General features: G+C 49.9%; 1 protein-coding gene across 1 annotated transcript in view; it reads right to left on the reverse strand.

The window, feature by feature from the left end:
- Positions 1-15,188: 15,188 nt before the first annotated feature.
- The window catches only part of CEP57 (centrosomal protein 57), a gene marked incomplete at its 5' end in the record, with an annotated part of 41,482 nt that continues 34,506 nt past the window's right edge, over positions 15,189-22,164 (reverse strand). The window contains 2 exons of the mRNA XM_075333960.1: positions 15,189-16,150; positions 17,593-17,737. Coding sequence (XP_075190075.1) covers positions 15,941-16,150; positions 17,593-17,737 — 355 coding nt within the window. The remainder of the gene's footprint in view (positions 16,151-17,592; positions 17,738-22,164) is intronic.

Raw genomic sequence — 22,164 nt, forward strand, 5'->3', positions numbered from 1 at the left:
AAACTCTGCATGTGGAGGATCCCCCATCCACTACCACTGACCATGTGGTTTCCTTTAAGAGTGCAAGGAAACCCCAAAAGGTTTTCGCTGATCACCCAGAGTTTCAGGATATCCTCACAAAGCAAAGGGAGAAGCTTGACAGGCGCTTCGGTAATCGTAAACTCATGGAGTCCCCGTACCCTTTTGCCTCACCTGCCCCTAAGCGTCCTTCACGCCAGGAGAGTAGTCGTTCTCCCTTACTTGGACAACCTCCTCATCAAGGCCCCCTCCTTCTGCGACTGCTCAACCAGCGTACAGATCACCGTGGACACCCTATCCTGCTTAGGGTGGCTACTGAATCTAGACAAATCATCCCCGGTCCCAGCACAATCCATCACCTTCCTGGGCATGTCCCTGGACACCCGTCGGGGCTTGATCTATCTCCCTCAGGACAAGGTGATCGCTCTTCGACAAGCGGTACGCTAGCCCTTCTAGCTGCCTGGGACAAGAGCCCCTTCTCCCTGGACAAACATCTTAACCTACCTGACACCTTCAGTCAGGTATGCACTCTGCTGGTGGCTTCGGTCCTCATCCCTATCCAAGGGGAGATCTTTTCTCCCAGTGAACTGACTGGTCCTGACCACGGACGCCAGCCTCCTAGGCTGGGGAGCAGTGTACCGGCACCACACTGCTCAAGGACGTTGGACGCCCCAGGAGTCTTCCCTACCCATAAACATCCTGGAAATCCGCGCGATCTTCCTCGTGCTCAGAGCGTTCTGCCCTCTGCTAGCGGGTCGTCAGATTCGAGTCCAATCAGACAATGCAACAGCTGTAGCCTATATCAATCGGCAGGGGGGCACCCGCAGCAAAGCGGCTTATCTCGAGGCCCACAAGATCCTCAGCTGGGCCGAATCGACGGGGTCAGTGATATCAGCAGTACACATACCGGGGGTAGAGAACTGGGCAGCAGACTTTCTAAGTCGCCAAGGCCTGGCCGCCGGAGAATGGTCTCTCCACCCAGAAGTGTTTCTACACATCTGCACTCGCTGGGCACACCAGACGTGGATCTAATGGCCTCAAGGTTGAACGCAAAGGTACCTGCGTTCATAGCCAGGTCACGCGACCTGCAGTCCATCGGCGCAGATGCTCTAGTCTGCTCCTGGCACCACTTCTGCCTGCCTTACATATTTCCACCTCTACCCCTGCTGCCGTGGGTAATCAGGAAGATCAAGGCAGAGGGAGTCCCGGTGATACTGATAGCACCGTACGTGGAAAATCTTCTTTTCATGGTGCAGGGAAACTAACGTCCAGCCTATGCCTCTGGCCATCCCCAAAATTCTCGACTTTCTGCAGCCTGGCTTGCAAGCGGGGTTGGCTCTCAGTTCCCTTAAAGGGCAGGTCTCAGCGCGCTCAATCTTCTACCAATGCCGCCTGGCTCAAAAACCGCAAGTCAAGACCTTCCTCCAGGGCGTTTCCCATCTAGTTCCCCCGTACAAATGGCCGCTGGACCCATGGGACCTCAATCTCGTTCTGGACGGTCTCCAGCGGTCTCCCTTTGAACCTCTCAAGGAATCCTCCCTTGCTCTTCTGTCCTGGAAGGTAACATTCCTGGTGGCAATTACGTCCATCAGACGAGTTTCGGAGCTGGCAGCACTCTCTTGCCGCGAGCCTTTTCTGATCTTTCACCAGGACAAGGTGGTTCTGCGCCCCCTTCCAGATTTTCTTCAAAAGGTTCCTACCCAGTTTCATTTGAACGAGGACATTGTTCTGCCTTCCTTTTGTCCACACCCAGTTTATAGGGTGGAAAGGTCTCTGCATTCGTTAGACCTCGTCAGAGCTCTTAGATATTACATATCCAGGACAGCCCCTTTTAGGAAAACTGACTCTTTGTTCGTCATTCCTGAGGGGCCTAAGAAGGGACAGGCAGCTTCAAAGCCAACCCTGGTTCGCTGGATTCGCTCTGCGATCCAGGAAGTCTACCGCTTGCAACTCAAGCCCATTCCTAGTGGGCTGCAGGCTCATTCCACGCGAGCAGTTGGCGCTTCGTGGGCCATTCGGCATCAGGCTTCAGTGGAACAGGTGTGTAAGGCTACGACCTGGTCTAGCCTACATACTTTTTCAAAGCATTACAGAGTCCATACCTAGGTTTCAGCTGAGGCAAATTTGGGTAGGAAAATTCTGCAAACGGCAGTAGAGCACCTCTCTCAGTAGGCGCTCCAGGCTGTCTGGGACTGGTTCCTAGTCCTTGGGTTGTGTTGTCTTCTTTTATTTTCCCACCCATGGACTGCTTTTGAACGTCCCATGGTCCTGTGTCCCCCCAATGAGGCGTCAGAGAAAAACGGATTTGTGTGTACTCACCGTAAAATAGTTTTCTCAGCCATCATTGGGGGACACAGCACCCACCCTGTTGCCCTGTTGGGCCTTGGTTCTCTCAGTACCTTATTTGGTTATGACTCTTTTTTTATCATGTTCCTCCGTTGAGGTAAGTTTTTACTGTTTTTTTTCTCCTACTGCTTGTGTACTAAAACTGAGGTTGCCTGGCCCGGCCAGGGGGTGTATACTGCAGAGGAGGAGCTGATGCTTTTTGCATCTTAGTGTCCTCCTATGGATAGGCAGCATGACACCCATGGTCCTGTGTCTCCCAATGATGGCTAAGAGAAAACGATTTTACGGTGAGTACACAGAAGAAGGATTTTTGTGAACTCACCGTAAAATCTCTTTCTCTGAGTCTTCATTGGGGGACACAGGACCATGGGTGTATGCTGCTGTGACTAGGAGGCTGACACTAAGTGAACATAAAAAAGTTAGCTCCTCCCTGGCAGTGTACACCCCCGAGCCGGAGGCGGACCTAAGCCAGTTTAGTGTACAAGCAGTAAGTAGGAGAGACCTGAGCAACCATAACTTAACAACATAATACAAAGAGAAAAAAGTGTGATCAAAACACGGTGCCTTATGGGCACGGATATATATATATATATAAATAGCCGGATGGAGAAGGACCTTGACCCGTAACAACATCGGGAAACATCCGGCAAATAGAGACCTAACAGGGTGGGTGCTGTGTCCCCCAATGAAGACTCAGAGAAAGAGATTTTACGGTGAGTACACAAAAATCCTTCTTTCTCTATCGCTTTCATTGGGGGCCACCGGACCATGGGGCGTCCAAAAGCAGTCCCTGGGTGGGTACATAAGCAGTCCTACAAATCCCAACAAAACACAAAAAAATTCTGTAGGAAAGCTCTGTCCTAATGTTTACTACCCTCTTTAGAGGTGTGCGACGCCGTCTGTAACACCTTTCTCCCAAGGCAGGCATCTGCTGATGCCTGGGTGTGGACCTTGTAAAACCTGGTGAAGGTATGAAGACTGGACCATGTTGCGGCTTTGCAGACTTGCTTGGCTGAAGCCTGGTGTCTGATTGCCCAAGACGCCCCAACTGCACGGATGGAATGGGCTCTTACTCCCCTCGGAGGGGTCTTGTCCCGAATTCGGTAGGACTCCGAAATGGCTGACCTGATCCATCTGGCAATGGTAGCCTTGGACGCCGGCATGCCCTTCTTGGAACCAGAAGGCAGGACAAACAAGTTGTCTGATTTGCGGAAGGGCGCAGTTCTTGAGACGTAGGTCTTGAGCGCTCGCACCAAGTCCAGAGTGTGCAGTGACCTTTCCAAGGAATGAGTGGGTGCCGGACAAAAAGATGGAACCACGATCTCTTCATTCAGATGAAAAGGAGACACCACCTTCGGCAGGAACGCAGGAGACGGGCGCAGGACAACCTTGTCCTGGTGAAAAACAAGAAAAGGAGAACGGCACGAAAGAGCTGCCAGTTCAGACGTTCTCCTGATTGAAGTGACCGCCACCAAAAAAACCACTTTCCATGACAAGTGTGAGAATGAGGATTCTTTGAGTGGTTCAAATGGAGTCAGTTGGAGGGATCCTAAAACCAAATTAAGATCCCATGGCTCTAGCGGAGCCCGATATGGCGGATTCAGATGGGCGACTCCTTGGATGAACGTCTTGACCTGTGGACGCGATGCCAGATTTCTCTGGAAAAAAACAGAGCCGAAACCTGCCCCTTGATAGTTGCCAGCGAGAGGCCCGCTTGTAACCCTGCCTGAAGGAACGCCAGTAGGGTCGGGAGTGACAGAACTAACGGGGAGGGATTGCCGTTAACCTCACACCACCGAAGAAAAGCCTTCCAGGTGCGGTAGTAGATATTTGAGGATGAAGGCTTCCGAGCCCTGATCATAGTCTGTATCACTCCTGGAGCAAAACCTGACTGAGCTAATAGCCAGGATTCAAGAGCCATGCTGTCAAATTGAGAACCCCTGAATTTTGATGGAAGAGCAGACCCTGCGACAGCAGGTCTGGCCGATCTGGAAGTCGCCATGGGGTGTCTGCTACGAGCTGTGCGAGTTCTGCGAACCACGCTCGCCTGGGCCAATCTGGGGCGATGAGAATCACTGGAATGCCCTCTGCCTTAATTTTCTTGAGGACTCTTGGGATCAGTGGAAGCGGTGGGAAGATGAACGGAAGTCTGAACTGATTCCACGGAAGAATGAGGGCGTCAACTCCTAGCGCCTGCTGGTCGTGGTAACGGGAGATGAACTGTGGGACTTGATTGTTGAACCGCGAGGCCATCAGGTCCACATCCGGAGTCCCCCATCTGTGGCAGATCTGTTCGAAAACTTCTCTGTTGAGAGACTATTCGCCCGACGCCAGACCCTGTCTGCTGAGATAGTCGGCCACCCAATTTTCCACACCGGGGATATGTACCGCGGAGATCCTGGAGTGGTGCGACTCTGTCCACTGTATGATCTTCTTCACCTCTCTCATTGCCATGACGCTCCTCGTGCCGCCCTGGTGATTGATGTATGCCACCGCCGTGGCGTTGTCCGACTGTATTCTGATTGGAGACCCCTGTATAAGGTGCTGAAAAGCTTGCAAGGCTCGAAGGACCGCTCTGATCTCCAAAACGTTGATCGGGAGCCGGCTTTCCCGGGAGGACCACTGTCCGTGAGCAGTGTGATGATGGAACACCGCTTCCCAGCCCAGAAGGCTGGCATCGGTGGTGACTGTCTGCCAGTGTACCGGTAAGAATGACATTCCTTTGGAGAGATTTAGTTTGTTGGTCCACCAGAGCAGAGAGCGGCGGACTTCCGGGGACAAATTTATCTTGTGATCCAGGGTGAATAGAGACTTGTCCCAATTGTGCAGCAGAGATAGCTGAAGGGGGCGAAGGTGGAAGCGGGCGAACGGGACCGCCTCTATTGCCGCCACCATCCGACCGAGGGCCTTTATACCGAATCGTATGGACACCGCTCTGGAGTGGTGGAGGGTCTGGATATCTTTCCAGAGGGAGGCAATCTTTTCCTGTGGAAGGGACACACGTCCTTGGATGGTATCGAACTCCATGCCGAGGAATGTGATCCGGCGGGCCGGGGTCAGAGAGGACTTCTTCCGATTGATGATCCAACCGAGCCGGTACAGAGTATCGATGGTAACCTGGACACTTAGCAGGCAGTCGTTGAAAGAGGACCCCTTGATCAGCAAGTCGTCCAGGTACGGAATCACCAAAACTCCTCTGGAGTGCAGGATCGACATGGCAGCAGCCATGACTTTCGTGAATACTCGGGGCGCAGACGCAAGACCGAAAGGTAGGGCAGTAAACTGATAATGATCGTCTGCCACGGCAAAGCGCAGGAATTTCTGGTGCTGATGTGCAATCGGGATGTGCAGATATGCATCCTGTATGTCCAGAGAGGTGAGGAATTCGCCGACCTCCATGGAGGCAATGACCGATCGGAGGGACTCCATGCGAAATTTTCTGGGTCTGACGTACCTGTTGAGGATCTTGAGGTCGAACGGGGCGCACAGTGCCATCCTTTTTGGGGACAACGAAGAGGTTTGAGTAGACTCCCCTGAACCGTTCCGAGTTTGGGACCGGCACCATGACGCCTGAGCGGCGTAGAGATTCGATGGCGTGAAGAAAAGGGCGAGCTCGCGCGTCTGACTCGGGAGGATGGGAAAGGAAAAACCGACATGGGGGCATTGACGAGAACTCTATCTTGTATCCCGAGACTAGAATTTCTCTGACCCAAGCGTCTGTGATCAAGGGAAGCCAGACGTGTTGGAAAAGAGAAAGGCGCCCCCCCCACCTGGTCTGCGCTGGCGCGCGAAGACCACGAGTCATTTGGAGGAGTATCGCTGAGATCTAGATGCTGGTTTGGCTGGCTGGCGTGGTCTAGGACGCCAGGAGGGATTTGTTTTGAAGGACTGGTTCTTCCAGTTTCTCTGTGGGGATCTGTTCCTCCTAGGCTGTGTAGTGGAACTGAAGCTGCGAAAAGGACGAAAACCTGAGGTCTGCTGGCGGCGCAGGATACGTCTTGGTCTCAGCTGGGGAAGGGAGGTGCTCTTTCCTCCCGTAGCCTCGGCGATGATCTGATCGAGCCTGTCCCTAAACAGCCGGCCTCCTACAAATGGGAGGGCGGTAAGAGATTTCTTTGAAGCTGCGTCTGCATTCCAGGCTCTGAGCCAGACCGCCCGGCGGATTGCCACCGTGTTGCTGGCCGCCTGTGCTGCGCAGTTGGCTGACGCCAGAGATGCGTTAATGATATACTCACCTGCTAGGACAATCTGCGCCGCCATGTTGACGAGCTCGGGATCGCTATCCTGTGAGCGAATGCCTCTGCGGAGGGCGTCGGCCCATGTCACCATGGCCTTCGCTACCCACACGGCGACGAAAGCCGGCGACGAAAGCCGGCGACAGGGCAGCGCCTGCTGCCTCGAAAGCCGAACGGGCGAATCTCTCAATGTTCCGGTCCGTGGCGTCACGGAGCGATGTCCCCTCTGGCAGAGATAGAACAGTCTGCGAGGCCAGGCGGGAGACCGGAGGGTCGACCACCGGTGAGCCTGCCCATTCTTTCCTGAGATCCTCGGGGAAGGGATAGTGTAAATCAATCGACTTACCGTTGTTGAACGTCTTGTCCGGTTGCTGTCTGAGCTTGCGTAAGATCTCAGCGAATTCCGGATGATCGCAGAAAGACCTATGGACACGCTTAACACGTTTGAAAGATACCTGTGAGCTCTGGGTGGTGGCAGAGTCCGGCTGGAGCTTCAGCGTCTTATTCACCGCGTCGACCAGGCTGTCCACCATACGCCTGACATCGGCTGCCTGATCCGAGTCCAGCAGGGAGGCTGCATCCGACTCTTCCTCTGAATCATCAGACTGTCTCGGAGACGAGTGGCACTCTGGTCTTGGAGGGGAGAGGGACCTCTGGGAGGAATTGCAAGACGAGACCGTGCGGGTTCGCTTTCGCGCTCCAGTAGCCGGGTTTGGGTCAGAACGACTGTTGTCCTGCGGCGGCTGGACCTGTGGGGCATAGCTGAGCGTAGGGAGCGACTGCAAAGCCTGCGCGATGGTCAGAGACGCTCTTGACAGAGAATCCACCGACTGGGAGAGAGAAGTCAGCCACTCCGGGGGAGGGAGCGCATTGGGGACCGAGGCGTCCTGTATTGCTGCAGTAGCGGCGTGGACGGGGGGGCTGGCGGCGTCTGGGGCAATCTGCGTGGGCTGCGGATCGGGAGCGCAAGCTGCGCAGAGGGAGGTAGCCTGGCCTTGGGAGAATTTTTCGTTGCAAGACGAGCACGCAAAATGCATTATAAAGGGGGCCTGTTTGGATCGGGAAGACAGAGTTAGGCATGGCTGCTCAGGAGACTCCTACTAGGGACACTAGGGAGGAGACCGGAGAAATTTGGAGAAAAAACAAAAAAGTACAAAATGTCGCTGGTCCTAATGAGGAGCAGCACTCACCCTGGCCTGTGTCCTTCCCGGGTCAGCAGGGGCCTCAGAGTAGCTGGGACAGCCGCAGAGAAAAGATGATGTTGCTCACCGGCCTGCCTGTGCTGAGGTGAGCCGTTGGTAAGAAATATGCGTGGGCAGGCCAGGGGCGGCGTGCGCAAACGGGGGGCGGAGCGCTCCGGCCCGAGGTAGGCCCGAAGCCGGGGACTAAATTAGTGAGCGGCTGCCGCCGGGAGCGGAGCAGATCTTACCTGCGTCCACGCGCGTCGCTCAGATCCATAGGTCCCCTCCATGATGCTGCGGCCCCCGGTGAGTGCAGACTGCTTCAGGGATGCTGAAGGGCTGTGATGTAGACTGCGGAGCGCTCCTGCGCTGCAGTGCCAGATCCTTTGCCTGCGCCCAGGGTATAAGGGGAACGCTGGGGGAGGCCTGGTGTGTGAGCGCTCCTGCGCTGCCGAGCCTGACATCCTCAGGGATTCCTCGTCGCCTCCACCAGAAGCACCCCCTGGGACGGTACCATGGGGGGGTCGACGGGGAGTGTGTGCCCTTAAATATTAATGTCGGTCCCCAAGCAGCCCCTGGGGTGGTACCATGGGGCAGGAGGGGGATAGGCCTGGTGTCTCGAGCCCTCAGACAACCCTGGGGCGAGAGTTCTCTTTGATGCAGGGACTTTAACCCTGCAGAAGAGACAAAAAACGTAGAATGATGAGAATGCTGAGCGGCACCGTATAGCCCGAAAAAAACGGAAAAAAGCAATAGCCTAGGCTGAGGTTGGCCCACAGAGATATGGGCCCACTTCAGCCTCCTACGACAAAGCAAAAAACTGGCTTAGGTCCGCCTCCGGCTCGGGGTGTACACTGCCAGGGAGGAGCTAACTTTTTTTATGTTCACTTAGTGTCAGCCTCCTAGTCACAGCAGCATACACCCATGGTCCTGTGTCCCCCAATGAAAGCGATAGAGAAAATCCGTTTTTTTGTACATGTCCGAAGGTTGAAATGTAATACTAAAATTTGAGCTATAGATTACACGAGTTCAGTTGGTGACACTGGCTCAAGGAGAACATGTCTCATGTGTTCATTGTCTGATACATTAATATCGGCACTGATATACAGCTAATATGGCACCGGTCTCTGGATACCCTGTATGAAGATACCATTAGCTATCTTTACCCAAAATTTATCCCTTGACATTCAGCTCTGCACACACCTGCTGGAACAGTGGCGTCAGACTCTGTTCACACTGCAGACAAGCAATCTGAGACTTCTGGAGTGTTCAGCCAGAGTCGGGTGTCGGCTGGTTCAGGTTCACTGGTCTTCAGCTGTGCAGGAGTTAATTCCTGCAGACTGGTGAGCAAGACCTAAATGCTCAGGTTGCTGACTGCTGGGTGCAGCTGTCTCCTCCCTATATTAAGCACGCCTTTCTTCCTCTTTGTGCCAATGATAGCTTTTGCAATCCCTCTCTTGATGTTGTTCCTGTATATGGTGACTCCCGCGTAGTGCAAGTGTCTCCCTGTTATTCCAGAGTAATCCACATTTTTCTTAATATGAACTGTAAAAATATATGGGCCAAACAAAAGATCCACCTGAGAATCTGCCTCCAGAGATTATTAGAAACGAAAAGAGGATTTTGGGTACTTACTGTAAAATCTGTTTATCAGAGCTTCATTGGGGGCACAGGAGACCATGGGTGTTTGCTATGGTCACTAGGAGGCTGACACTATGCAAGATAAGGTTAGCTTTTCCCCAGTAGTATGCACCCGCCAAGTGGCACGTGAGGAACAAGTAGGAGAAGCAAAAGTAAGGCAATTGCTGCCCAATTCTTCTCCAGAACCATAGTGGAATAAACACACTTTTATACGTATACTAGCTGTACTACCCGGCTTCGCCCGGGTTAATAACTGCTGTTAAAATAGAATGTATTAACAAAAATGTATTCTGCACACAAACACCACAAAACAAATAGATAGAAATGTAATTTATTAAAAGGCAAAAACTAAGCTAATAGAAGCATTTCACAACATATATTTCAACACCACAGAGATTCCACACAGATTTAACTAAATTGGCCAAGTAATGTGCTCAGTCTGTCTCTTTCCAGATCTGTCTCTTTCCAGGTTTGCCTCTTTCCTCATCTGTCTGTCTCTATCTCTCTCTTTCTTTCCCCATCTGGCTCTTTCCCAGGTCTGGCTCCCCGCCTCTTTGTCTGTGTCTTTTCCTGTCTGTCTCTTCCTGTCTGTCTCCTTCCCTGTCTGCCTGTCTTTGTCTCTATTTCTCTGTCTCTTTCCCCGTCTGTCTCTATAAAGGTTTGTGTCTTTCCCCATCTATCTTTGTCTGTCTTTCTGGTTGTCTCCTCCTTCCCTGTCTGCATGTCTCTCTGTCTGTCTCTTTCCCCATCTGTCTCTCTTTTTCAGAGTTTGTCTCTGTCTGTCTCTTTCCGTCTGTCTCTCTATATCAGTCTCCCCACCGACATCTTATTACCTCACATATAAGCTTCTTATACTATAAATGTCTTTTGTTCCTATAGCAACCAATCACAGCTCCTACTAATAACCTGTAGTTCCAGGCTCCATTTATTTTAACGAAGGCATGTTTTTTGGAGAGTAATTGTAAAGCGGGGTTAAATTTTCCAGTCAAAACATAGTCTACGACGTTCCCTTGGTCACATGAGGTGTCTGTGCAAAATTTCGTGATTTTAAATGTGACGGTGCGGATACACTTCTCATTTCACTTTTTCCCCCATTATGTAGATAGGGGCACAATTAATTGGTAAATTGGAACGTGCGGGGTTAAAATTTCGCCTCACAACATAGCCTTAGGCTATGTGCGCACTTTGCTTTTTACCTGCTTTTTAACTGCTTTTTTGCTGCTTTTTCAACTGCAGCGTTTAATGCCAAAATGGATGTGTTCTGCTTTTCAAGCAAAGTCTATGGGAATTTGGGTTTCTTGTCCGCACTTTGCAGTTCAAACTGCAGCCTTATTGTTGCAGAACTTTGGTCAAAAACTCAGCTTTGCAGTGCAAAACGCAAATGGCAAAAACAAAAACATGACAATTGTTTTTGCCATTTGGGTTTTGCCCTGCAAAGCTGAGTTTTTGACCAAAGTTCTGCAACAAAAAGGCTGCAGTTTGAACTGCAAAGTGCGGACAAGAAACCCAAATTCCCATAGACTTTGCTTGAAAAGCAGAACACATCCATTTTGGCATTAAACGCTGCAGTTGAAAAAGCAGGTAAAAAGCAAAGTGCGCACGTAGCCTAAGACGCTCTCTGGGTCCAGACGTGTGAGTGTGCAAAATGTTGTGGCTGTAACTGCGACGGTGCAGATTCCAATTCCAATCCTGGACATACACACATACATACACATTCATGCTTTATATATTAGAGAATATATATTTATATATATTATATATTAATTAGTGTTTTTCCAAAAATAAGACCTCCCCCAAAAATAAGCCCTAGCAGGGATTTTCAGCATTTTCGGAGCAAGGCTTAAATATAAGCCCTCCCCCGAAAATAAGCCCTAGTCGCAGATCTATAATGAAGTATCCGTGCAGCTAAAAAGGTTACAGATACTGCAGGACACTTCATTATACACAGCAGCACCCGGCAATTACACTCAACCGACACGGAGCGGCAGGACCTGCAGTGATCGCACACATCAGCGCACACACACACAAACACACAATCAGATCTCTCACACACACACACACACAAACCAGATCTCACACACAAACATCAGATCGCACACACAAACATCGGATCGCATGCAAACATCAAATTACACAAGCACACAAATCGGATCGCACACACACTCACCTCATCCAGCAACACCGATCTCTTCTCGCCGGCAGAATCCTAAGAGGCAGTGCGGTGCAGCGCGACGAACAGGACCTGCGGCGGGACACATGACTTGCTTCATTCCCTGCGGCCATAAGCGCTGGGTGTGATGTGATGTGTGCGCGGCGATCGGCTGTGTGTGTGTCTGTGTGCGCAATTGGCTATGTGTGAGTCTGTGTTCGGCTGTGTGTATCTGCGATCGGCTGTGTTTTCTGCGTTCGGCTGTGTGTATCTGTGATCAGCTGTGTGTGCCTATGATCTGCTGTGTGTGTGTGTGTGTGTGTGTGTGTGTGTGTGTGTGTGTGTGTGTGTGTGTGTGTCAGCTAGCAGCAGGGGAGAACGGCGTGCAGCACCGACCAGAGATCACAGGGAGGACCTGGGAGCCACGCAGAAGTCCTGGTCTGGTGAGTATGAGTCTCCTGGGAGGGGGGGGGGGGGGAGGTCTGCTTTTTTGGGGAGTAAACTTATCGCCAACCGTGTTTCTCCAAGAATAAGACCTCCTCCAAAAATAAGCTCTAGTGCTTTTTTGGGGGGCAAAAAAAAATAAGACTGTCTTATTTTTGGAAAAACACGGTATACACACACACACACACACACACACACACACACACACACACAATTAAAGACTGAAAAGGTAAAACATTTTAAAAGTTTACTAATAGGATCACCAAAAAAATAAGTAAAATAAATGTATACATTATATTTGCAATAAATTCATCAAACATTGTGCATCATTCTGATAAATTTGCTGCAAAATTCCCCAGTGCAAAAAAAAAAAAAACAACAAAAAACCAGGGGTAAATGACTTTATGCCGACCTGACATAATGTAACAAAAAACCTCCCCCCCATGTCCCATATAAATAGGTAGATAAGTTACAAATACATAAAATACGTTACAGAAAAATGTCAGGATTTAAATCAGTAAAGAGCATTTTGTACCAAAAAATAAAAATACACCATGAAACTAGAGCGATTCACTTCTCTTTCTTCCCGCTTTGGGTGAATCTAGTTTGGCAGCCATGATACAGTAGGTGTGCCAGCTGCTAGTAAATCAGGGCATACAACTGGCATCATGGCTCCCATCACAGAGAGGTGATGCCATTAGTACAGCTTGCGACTACTTTGCCTAGTGATTGGCTGCAGCGGTCAGAAGCTGAGGCCAGGGATGATAATCCTCTTAAGTGAACAACAAGCTTTCCCTGACTGTGCGTTAGCCTCTCCTATTTGTACATTACACCACAGTGTGGTTTGTCATTCTGGACTGTAGGAAAGCTGGGTGACCTCTCCTGCATTAATCACCATGCTAATAGTCATTCATCTTTCCCAAAAACAGAAAAAACTAGGAAGCGGCTGAATACAACCAGGACGTCTCATGAGGGGCGATTGACTGTAGGTAAAACTCTATAAAGCTGGTGCAGTAAGTTTGCAAGAACATATATAAAAATGACCAGTGTAAAAAGTGTAATCCTGTGCAACGCACCCAGACAGAACCCAGCTGTATAAAGCAGCACTTACAGAATCCTCTGTACACCAACACAATATTTTTAAAATATATATTTTTTTATTATGATCATAGGATTCCCGAACAATCCTGAACTATTAAAGCGCACCAATCACCAGGATTTTCCTATATAAGCTAAAGCCAGTGCTATACTGGCACTATCAGGCTGATTCTATACATACCTGTAGTTGTGAGATCAGATGTATAGGTTTTGAAACCCAAGCAAGTAAAGTTTGTAAACGGAGCAGCTTTTTGAATGACTGCAGCTGCCGATCAGCTGATAGCTGGGGTGGATATTCATAGTGATTCCTGCCCATGCCTGTCACTCGTCCTGGTTATTTATACTAATTGTATGATATAATCGTTTTACTAAGTGACTAGAAGGACCTGTGCTGATGTCATGCCCATGTGACCAGAAGGGCGAGGCCTCAGCCAACAGAAAAATAATGTTGCTTCCTGGTATGTTCTGTTGGCTGACGCTCCGCCCTTTCTGGTCACATGGTTATAACATCAGCACAGGTCCTTCTAGTCACTTAGTAAAACGATTCTATAAAATAGAATTAGTATAAATAACAGGGGGAGGACGGACAGGCAGGGGGGCAAGAATCACTATGAATATCCACCACAGCCATCAGCCGATCGGCAGCTGCTGTCATTCAAAAAGCTGCTCATTTTACAAACTTTACTTGCTTGGGTTTCAAAACCTATACATCCTATCTGACCACTACAGGTATGTATAGAATCAGCCTGACAGTGCCAGAATAGCACTGGCTTTAGGTTATATAGGAAAATCCTGATGATTGGTGCGCTTTAAGTGCAATATACATCCTCCATACAGTTTACGTTGTCGCGACATTGAATGTAGCCCATGTGAACAAGCACATACGGCCTCTCCTGAAGGTAAGATACTGACTAGTGATGAGTGAGCACTACCATGCTCAGGTGCTCAGTACTCGCAACTAGTGATGAGCGGGCACTACCATGCTCAGGTGCTCAGTACTCGCAACTAGTGATGAGCGGGCACTACCATGCTCAGGTACTTGTAACTAGTGATGAGCGGGCACTACCATGCTCGGGTCTTTGGTAACTATAACTAGCAGTCAGACGCTCGGATGGAATGGGAAACAAGATTGAGTCCCCCATTGACTTCCATTATACTTGGTACTTTAGTTGTGCCCGAATGCTAGTTACAAGTACTGAGCACCCGAGCATGTTAGTGCCCGCTCATCACTAGTTACGAGTACTGAGCACCCGAGCATGGTAGTGCTCGCTCATCACTAGTTACGAGTACTGAGCACCCAAGCATGGTAGTGCTCGCTCATCACTAGTTACGAGTACAGAGCACCCGAGCATGGTAGTGCCCGCTCATCACTAGTTACGAGCACCCGAGCATGGTAGTGCTCGCTCATCACTAGTTACGAGTACTGAGCACCTGAGCATGGTAGTGCTCGCTCATCTCTAGTTACGAGTACAGAGCACCCGAGCATGGTAGTGCCCGCTCATCACTAGTTACGAGCACCCGAGCATGGTAGTGCTCGCTCATCACTAGTTACGAGTACTGAGCACCCGAGCATGGTAGTGCTCACTCCTCACTAGTTACGAGTACTGAGCACCCGAGCATGGTAGTGCTCACTCATCACTAGTTACGAGTACTGAGCACCCGAGCATGGTAGTGCTCACTCATCACTAGTTACGAGTACTGAGCACCCAAGCATGGTAGTGCCCACTCATCACTAGTTACGAGCACCCGAGCATGGTAGTGCTCACTCATCACTAGTTACGAGTACTGAGCACCCGAGCATGGTAGTGCTCGCTCATCACTAGTTACGAGTACAGAGCACCCGAGCATGGTAGTGCCCGCTCATCACTAGTTACGAGCACCCGAGCATGGTAGTGCTCACTCATCACTAGTTACAAGTACTGAGCACCCAAGCATGGTAGTGCCCGCTCATCACTAGTTACAAGTACTGAGCACCCGAGCACGGTAGTGCCTGCTCATCACTAGTTACGAGTACAGAGCACCCGAGCATGGTAGTGCCCGCTCATCACTAGTTACGAGTACAGAGCACCCGAGCATGGTAGTGCTCCTCATCACTAGTTACAAGTACTGAGCACCCGAGCATGGTAGTGCCCGCTCATCACTAGTTACGAGTACTGAGCACCCGAGCATGGTAGTGCTCCTCATCACTAGTTACAAGTACTGAGCACCCGAGCATGGTAGTGCCCGCTCATCACTAGTTGTTTTGGATCAAACTTGGCCATTCAAATCCATGAGTATGAAAACGGAGACTGCACTGATGATGAGGCCCTGAACTTTTCATCTGTTGCTGCCCTGTTACCTATCAGCATTTCACGCCACATTAAAAGAATTGATTGATCACATCATATTGATGACGTATTTTATTTCTCACCTACGGAGGTTAGAACAGCTCTGGTTATCCTTCACAATACAATCTGTTCTGCAGAAGCCAACAGCAGCTGCTACACAGTGACCAGGCTTGTTTTTATATCTGATCGGTTGAGGTGTCAGTTGTGAGATTCCCCCCCACTGATCACACATGGCTAGGTCATCAATATTACGTGCCTGGAAAACCCCTTTAAGGCTCCAGAATATATAAAAATAAGTCTTTACAATAAATACAGTGTATTCAGGATGAGCGCCACCTACAGGAAATCTGGAAGACAGTGATTTTATTCTACAGCCTCTCATTCCATCTCCTCGGTGAGAGGCGCTTCCTTTGTAGTTCCAGTCCTTTATCCCTGAGGTTCCCAGTGCGGCCGCCCATCACTCCCAGTGCGGCCGCCCATCACTCCCAGTGCGGCCGCCCATCACTCCCAGTGCACGTCGTCCCTCTGCAGCGAGCCCTGCAGCGTCTGCATTTCGCGCAGTAACTGCAGGCTCTTCCTGCTCTTCTCTCCTGGACTCGCTCTGTTGGGGTCCCGCTTACTCGTTTGCTGGTCTTTCCCGCTCCGATGGGTTTTGGAAAATTCGCAAGAATTCTTCTTTTTGTGTCTCGTCTCCTTCAGTAACTTTCTGAGCTGTGTGCGGAAAAAAGAAGAGCAGCAATCTGAATGGTTGCTACAGAAAAACCTAAAACAAAACTTCCACTTTCCCAGCGGGCCCTATGGACGTATTATTGCGGGCCGCCCTCCACGATCTAATATCAGCCATTTGTGGGGATCTTAGTATATTGCACTGTGCACACCCGAATAATATGGATTTTTGATGAGACTGGCCCTTTAAATTTCAAATGCATTAAGGGGATAAGAAAATGACCCATTCCTTGTATCTTTTTTTTTAAATCTTTCTATATATTATTAAAACAAAACTAGATTAAAAAAAAAAAATCTATGATTAGAATTTGATATTAAAATTCTTGAACTCTTGCAGTTTTTACTCAGAGCTTCATAATAGGCTGACACTTCCTGCGCTGTAGAGATCCCTTTTCAGCAGACTCATTATCCTCAGAGGTAGGACTACAATTGACAGATAATACTTGTATATAGACTATGTGCCAACGGGACAACGTACCCGCGGACTTTTCCGCAGGTTTACCGCAGCTGCTGCCCAAAATCCGCACCTATATATTGCTGCGGGATTCGAGCAATTTTGTTGTGGTAAATACCTGTGGAAGTCCCGCCCTGTAGCTCCATAGTGGAGAAGCGGGAATTCCGCAGGTATTTCCACAGGAATAATTGACATGCAGTTACGTGCTGCTGCGGGACATCCGCAGCATATTCCGCAGCCGCACATACCGCAGCATGGACACAGCACTCCCCATGTCCCATAGGATAACATGGGGAGTGTCTGTACTTGCTAGAAGCTGCGGATTTATCTGTAAAATCCAGATAAATCTGCAGGTTTTCCGCGGGTACGTTGTCCCATGGGCACATATTCCCCTATTATGAATTCTAAGGCCATCACAGATCACCTCCTCCCCCTCTCTGCACCGGTCAGAGCATACTTGGAAAACTCTCCCTTAGAAGTGGACATACCAAGACTTATTTCCTATGGTCTATGTGATTGGTATAAACCATATATCTGAATTCTGGTAACGGTAGCTCAGGCTATATGGCTGCTCCCATAAATCAGGTATAGAAAATAATAATAATAATAATAATTATTATAATAAATCAGAAAATTAAAATCTTTTTCTAAATATTTAAACTATTTTTATGAAACTTTAAAGGCTATATGCACACGTTGCGCTTTTGGTGCAGTTTTGTTGTTGGAAAGTTCTCACTTTTGACTTCCCAGCAAAATCTATGACAATTCAGATTTGCTGTGTGCACATTGCAGTTTTTTGGTCTGCACTTTATTTGTCACAAACAAATTGCAGCATGTTCTATCTTCTTGCGTTTTTGTCTCGCTGGGACAAGGTGCAGTTTTGGTTGCAGTTTTTGTGACAACAAAATTGCAATGTGCACATGCACCTATAGCCTAAAATGCTCGCCCATGTCTGTGCCGCCAAGGGACTCACCATTGCTTGGTGCTTGCGTACTTTGGTGATCTGATCTGCCTTTGCTTCCATTCTTCTCACCAGAACCTCCAGTTCTTCCTCCAGATCTTCTTTAAGACGCTGAGAATGAGCCTCATTCATCTGCTTCACCAGCTCCTGGTGATCACTGGCAGAAAAGAGAAATCAGGGGTCACATTGCATCATCTCCTACCACTTGGCATAGTCTCCTTTTCCTATACAGTTGTGGTTCCCATTTTTTGGCTCCTCTGAATATAACCGTTCAGTGAAACTGCTCAGATGCAGACATAAAACTCAAGATGTTTGATACAGAAAAGCACAAGCCACAAGATCAAATTTGAAAAAATAAAAGCAAGTTTTGTAGTTTTATTCTTCTCTATTCGGTGTTTAATGTATAGCTTAAAAAAAAAATATAAAAAAAAATAAAATAAAATAATAATAATAATAATAATAATAATAATAATAATAATAATAATTATATATATATATATATAATATTAATAATATATATATATATATATATATTAATAATATATATTATATTCATAATATATATATTATATATTAATAATGAAGGGAATTTTGTTTACTTACCGTAAATTCCTTTTCTTCTAGCTCCTATTGGGAGACCCAGACAATTAGGGTGTATAGCTACTGCCTCCGGAGGCCACACAAAGTATTACACTTTAAAAAGTGTAACCCCTCCCCTCTGCCGATACACCCCCCCGTGCATCACGGGCTCCTCAGTTTTGGTGCAAAAGCAGGAAGGAGGAAACTTATAAATTGGTCTAAGGTAAATTCAATCCGAAGGATGTTCGGAGAACTGAAACCATGAACCAAAAGAACAATTCAACATGAACAACATGTGTACACAAAAGAACAAACAGCCCGAAGGGAACAGGGGCGGGTGCTGGGTCTCCCAATAGGAGCTAGAAGAAAAGGAATTTACGGTAAGTAAACAAAATTCCCTTCTTCTTTGTCGCTCCATTGGGAGACCCAGACAATTGGGACGTCCAAAAGCAGTCCCTGGGTGGGTAAAAGAATACCCCGATAAAAAGAGCCGACAACGGCCCTCCTCTTACAGGTGGGCAACCGCCGCCTGAAGGACTCGCCTACCTAGACTGGCATCCGCCGAAGCATAGGTATGCACTTGATAGTGTTTCGTGAAAGTGTGCAGACTAGACCAGGTAGCTGCCTGACACACCTGCTGAGCCGTCGCCCGGTGCCGCAATGCCCAGGACGCACCCACGTCTCTGGTAGAATGGGCTTTCAGCCCTGAAGGAATCGGAAGCCCAGAAGAACGGTAGGCCTCAAAAATCGGTTCCTTGATCCACCGAGCCAAGGTTGACTTGGAAGCCTGCGACCCCTTACACTGGCCAGCGACAAGGACAAAGAGCGCATCAGAACGGCGCAGTGGCGCCGTGCGAGACACGTAGATCCGGAGTGCTCTCACTAGATCTAACAAATGCAAATCCTTTTCACATTGGTGAATTGGATGAGGGCAAAATGAAGGTAAGGAGATATCCTGATTGAGATGAAAAGGGGATACCACCTTAGGGAGAAAGTCCGGGACCGGACGCAGAACCACTTTATCCTGGTGAAATACCAGGAAGGGGGCTTTGCATGACAGCGCTGCAAGCTCTGACACTCTTCGGAGTGATGTAACTGCCACTAGAAATGCCACCTTCTGCGAAAGACGTGATAGCGAGACCTCCCGCAGCGGCTCAAAAGGTGGTTTCTGAAGAGCCCGTAGAACCCTGTTGAGATCCCAGGGTTCCAGCGGACGCTTGTAAGGTGGGACTATGTGGCAAACTCCCTGCAGGAACGTGCGGACCTGCGGAAGCCTGGCTAGACGCTTTTGAAAAAACACGGAAAGCGCCGATACTTGTCCCTTGAGAGAGCCGAGAGACAAACCCTTGTCCATTCCGGATTGAAGGAAGGAAAGAAACGTGGGTAAGGCAAACGGCCAGGGGGTAAACCCCTTCTCAGAGCACCAGGCTAAGAAGATCCTCCAAGCCCTGTGATAGATCTTGGCTGACGTTGGTTTCCTGGCCTGTCTCATAGTGGCAATGACCTCTTGAGATAACCCTGAGGACGCTAGGAGCCAGGACTCAATGGCCACACAGTCAGGTTGAGGGCCGCAGAATTCAGATGGAAAAATGGCCCTTGAGACAGCAAGTCTGGTCAGTCTGGGAGCGCCCACGGTTGACCCACCGTGAGGTGCCACAGGTCCGGGTACGACGACCTCCTCAGCCAGTCTGGAGCGACGAGGATGGCGCGGCGGCAGTCGGACCTGATCTTGCGCAACACTCTGGGCAGCATTGCCATAGGAGGGAATACATAAGGCAGTCGAAACTGCGACCAATCCTGAACTAAGGCGTCCGCCGCCAGAGCTCTGTGATCCTGAGACCGTGCCATGAATGCCGGGACTTTGTTGTTGTGCCGAGACGCCATGAGATCGACGTCCGGCGTTCCCCAGCGGCAACAGATCTCTTGAAACACGTCCGGGTGAAGAGACCATTCCCCTGCGTCCATGCCCTGGCGACTGAGAAAGTCGGCTTCCCAGTTTTCTACGCCCGGGATGTGAACCGCGGAGATGGTGGAGGCTGTGGCCTCCGCCCACAGCAGAATCCGCCGAACTTCTTGGAAGGCTTGCCGACTGCGAGTGCCGCCCTGGTGGTTGATGTACGCGACCGCCGTGGCGTTGTCCGACTGTATGCGGATCTGCCTGCCCTCCAGCCACCGATGGAACGCCTTTAGGGCTAGATACACTGCCCTTATCTCCAGAACATTGATCTGAAGGGAGGACTCTGTCGGAGTCCAGGTTCCCTGAGCCTTGTGGTGGAGAAAAACCGCTCCCCACCCTGACAGACTCGCGTCCGTCGTGACCACAGCCCAGGATGGGGGCAGGAAAGATTTTCCCTTCGACAGAGAAGTGGGACGAAGCCACCACTGAAGAGAGGTCTTGGCTGCCAGAGACAGAGAGACGTTCCTGTCTAAGGACGTCGACCTCTTGTCCCATTTGCGGAGAATGTCCCATTGGAGTGGACGCAGATGAAACTGCGCAAAGGGAACTGCCTCCATTGCTGCCACCATCTTCCCCAGGAAGTGCATGAGGCGCCTCAAGGGGTGTGACTGGACCCGAAGGAGAGATTGCACCCCTGTTTGCAGCGAACGCTGTTTGTCCAGCGGTAGCTTGACTATCGCTGAGAGAGTATGAAACTCCATCCCGAGGTAAGTCAGTGATTGGGTCGGAGTCAATTTTGACTTTGGGAAATTGATGATCCACCCGAACCTCTGGAGAGTCTCCAGAGCAACGGTCAGACTGTGTTGACATGCCACCCGGGAGGGTGCCTTGACTAGAAGATCGTCTAAGTACGGGATCACCGAGTGGCCCTGAGAGTGTAGGACTGCCACAACGGATGCCATGACCTTGGTGAAGACCCGTGGGGCTGTCGCCAGGCCGAAAGGCAGTGCCACAAACTGAAGGTGTTCGTCCCCGATGGCGAAACGCAGGAAGCGTTGATGCTCTGGAGCGATCGGCACATGGAGATAGGCATCCCTGATGTCGATTGATGCTAGGAAGTCTCCTTGGGACATCGAAGCGATGACAGAGCGGAGGGATTCCATGCGAAACCGCCTGGTTCTCACATGTCTGTTGAGCAATTTGAGGTCCAAAACGGGACGGAATGAACCGTCCTTTTTTGGCACCACGAACAGGTTGGAGTAAAAACCGCGACCACGTTCCTGAAGGGGAACAGGTATCACAACTCCTTCTGTCTTCAGAGTGTCCACCGCCTGAAAAAGCGCAACGGTTCGCTCGGGGGGCGGAGATGTTCTGAAAAAACGAGTCGGAGGACGAGAGCTGAACTCTATCCTGTAACCGTGAGACAGAATGTCCCTCACCCATCGGTCTTGGACATGTGGCCACCAGGCGTCGCAAAAGCGGGAGAGCCTGCCACCGACCGAGGATGCGGTTTGGGGAGGCCGAAAGTCATGAGGAGGCCGCCTTAGAGACGGTGCCTCCGGCGGTCTTTGGAGGACGTGACTTAGACCGCCATGCAGAAGAGTTTCTCTGGCTCTTCTGTGGCCTGTTGGATGAGGAGGATTGAGATCTGGCTGAGGGCCGAAAGGACCGAAACCTCGCTTGAATTTTTCGTTGCTGAGGTCTCTTTGGTTTGGGCTGGGGTAAGGACGAGTCTTTTCCCTTGGATTGCTTAATAATTTCATCCAATTGCTCGCCAAACAATCGGTCGCCAGAAAAAGGCAAACCGGTCAAGAACTTCTTGGAAGCAGAGTCTGCCTTTCATTCGCGTAGCCACATGGCCCTGCGGACTGCCACCGAATTGGCGGATGCTACCGCTGTACGGCTAGCCGAGTCCAGGACAGCATTCATGGCGTAGGATGAAAATACCGACGCCTGAGAAGACAAAGACGCCACTTGCGGAGCAGAGGTACGGGTGACCGCATTAATCTCAGACAGACAAGCTGAGATAGCCTGGAGTGCCCACACTGCTGCAAAGGCTGGGGCAAAGGACGCGCCTATGGCTTCATAGATGGATTTCATTAGGAGCT

Source organism: Anomaloglossus baeobatrachus, chromosome 2, assembly GCF_048569485.1.
Source record: "Anomaloglossus baeobatrachus isolate aAnoBae1 chromosome 2, aAnoBae1.hap1, whole genome shotgun sequence".
In the NCBI taxonomy this organism is placed as follows: Eukaryota; Metazoa; Chordata; class Amphibia; order Anura; family Aromobatidae; genus Anomaloglossus; species Anomaloglossus baeobatrachus.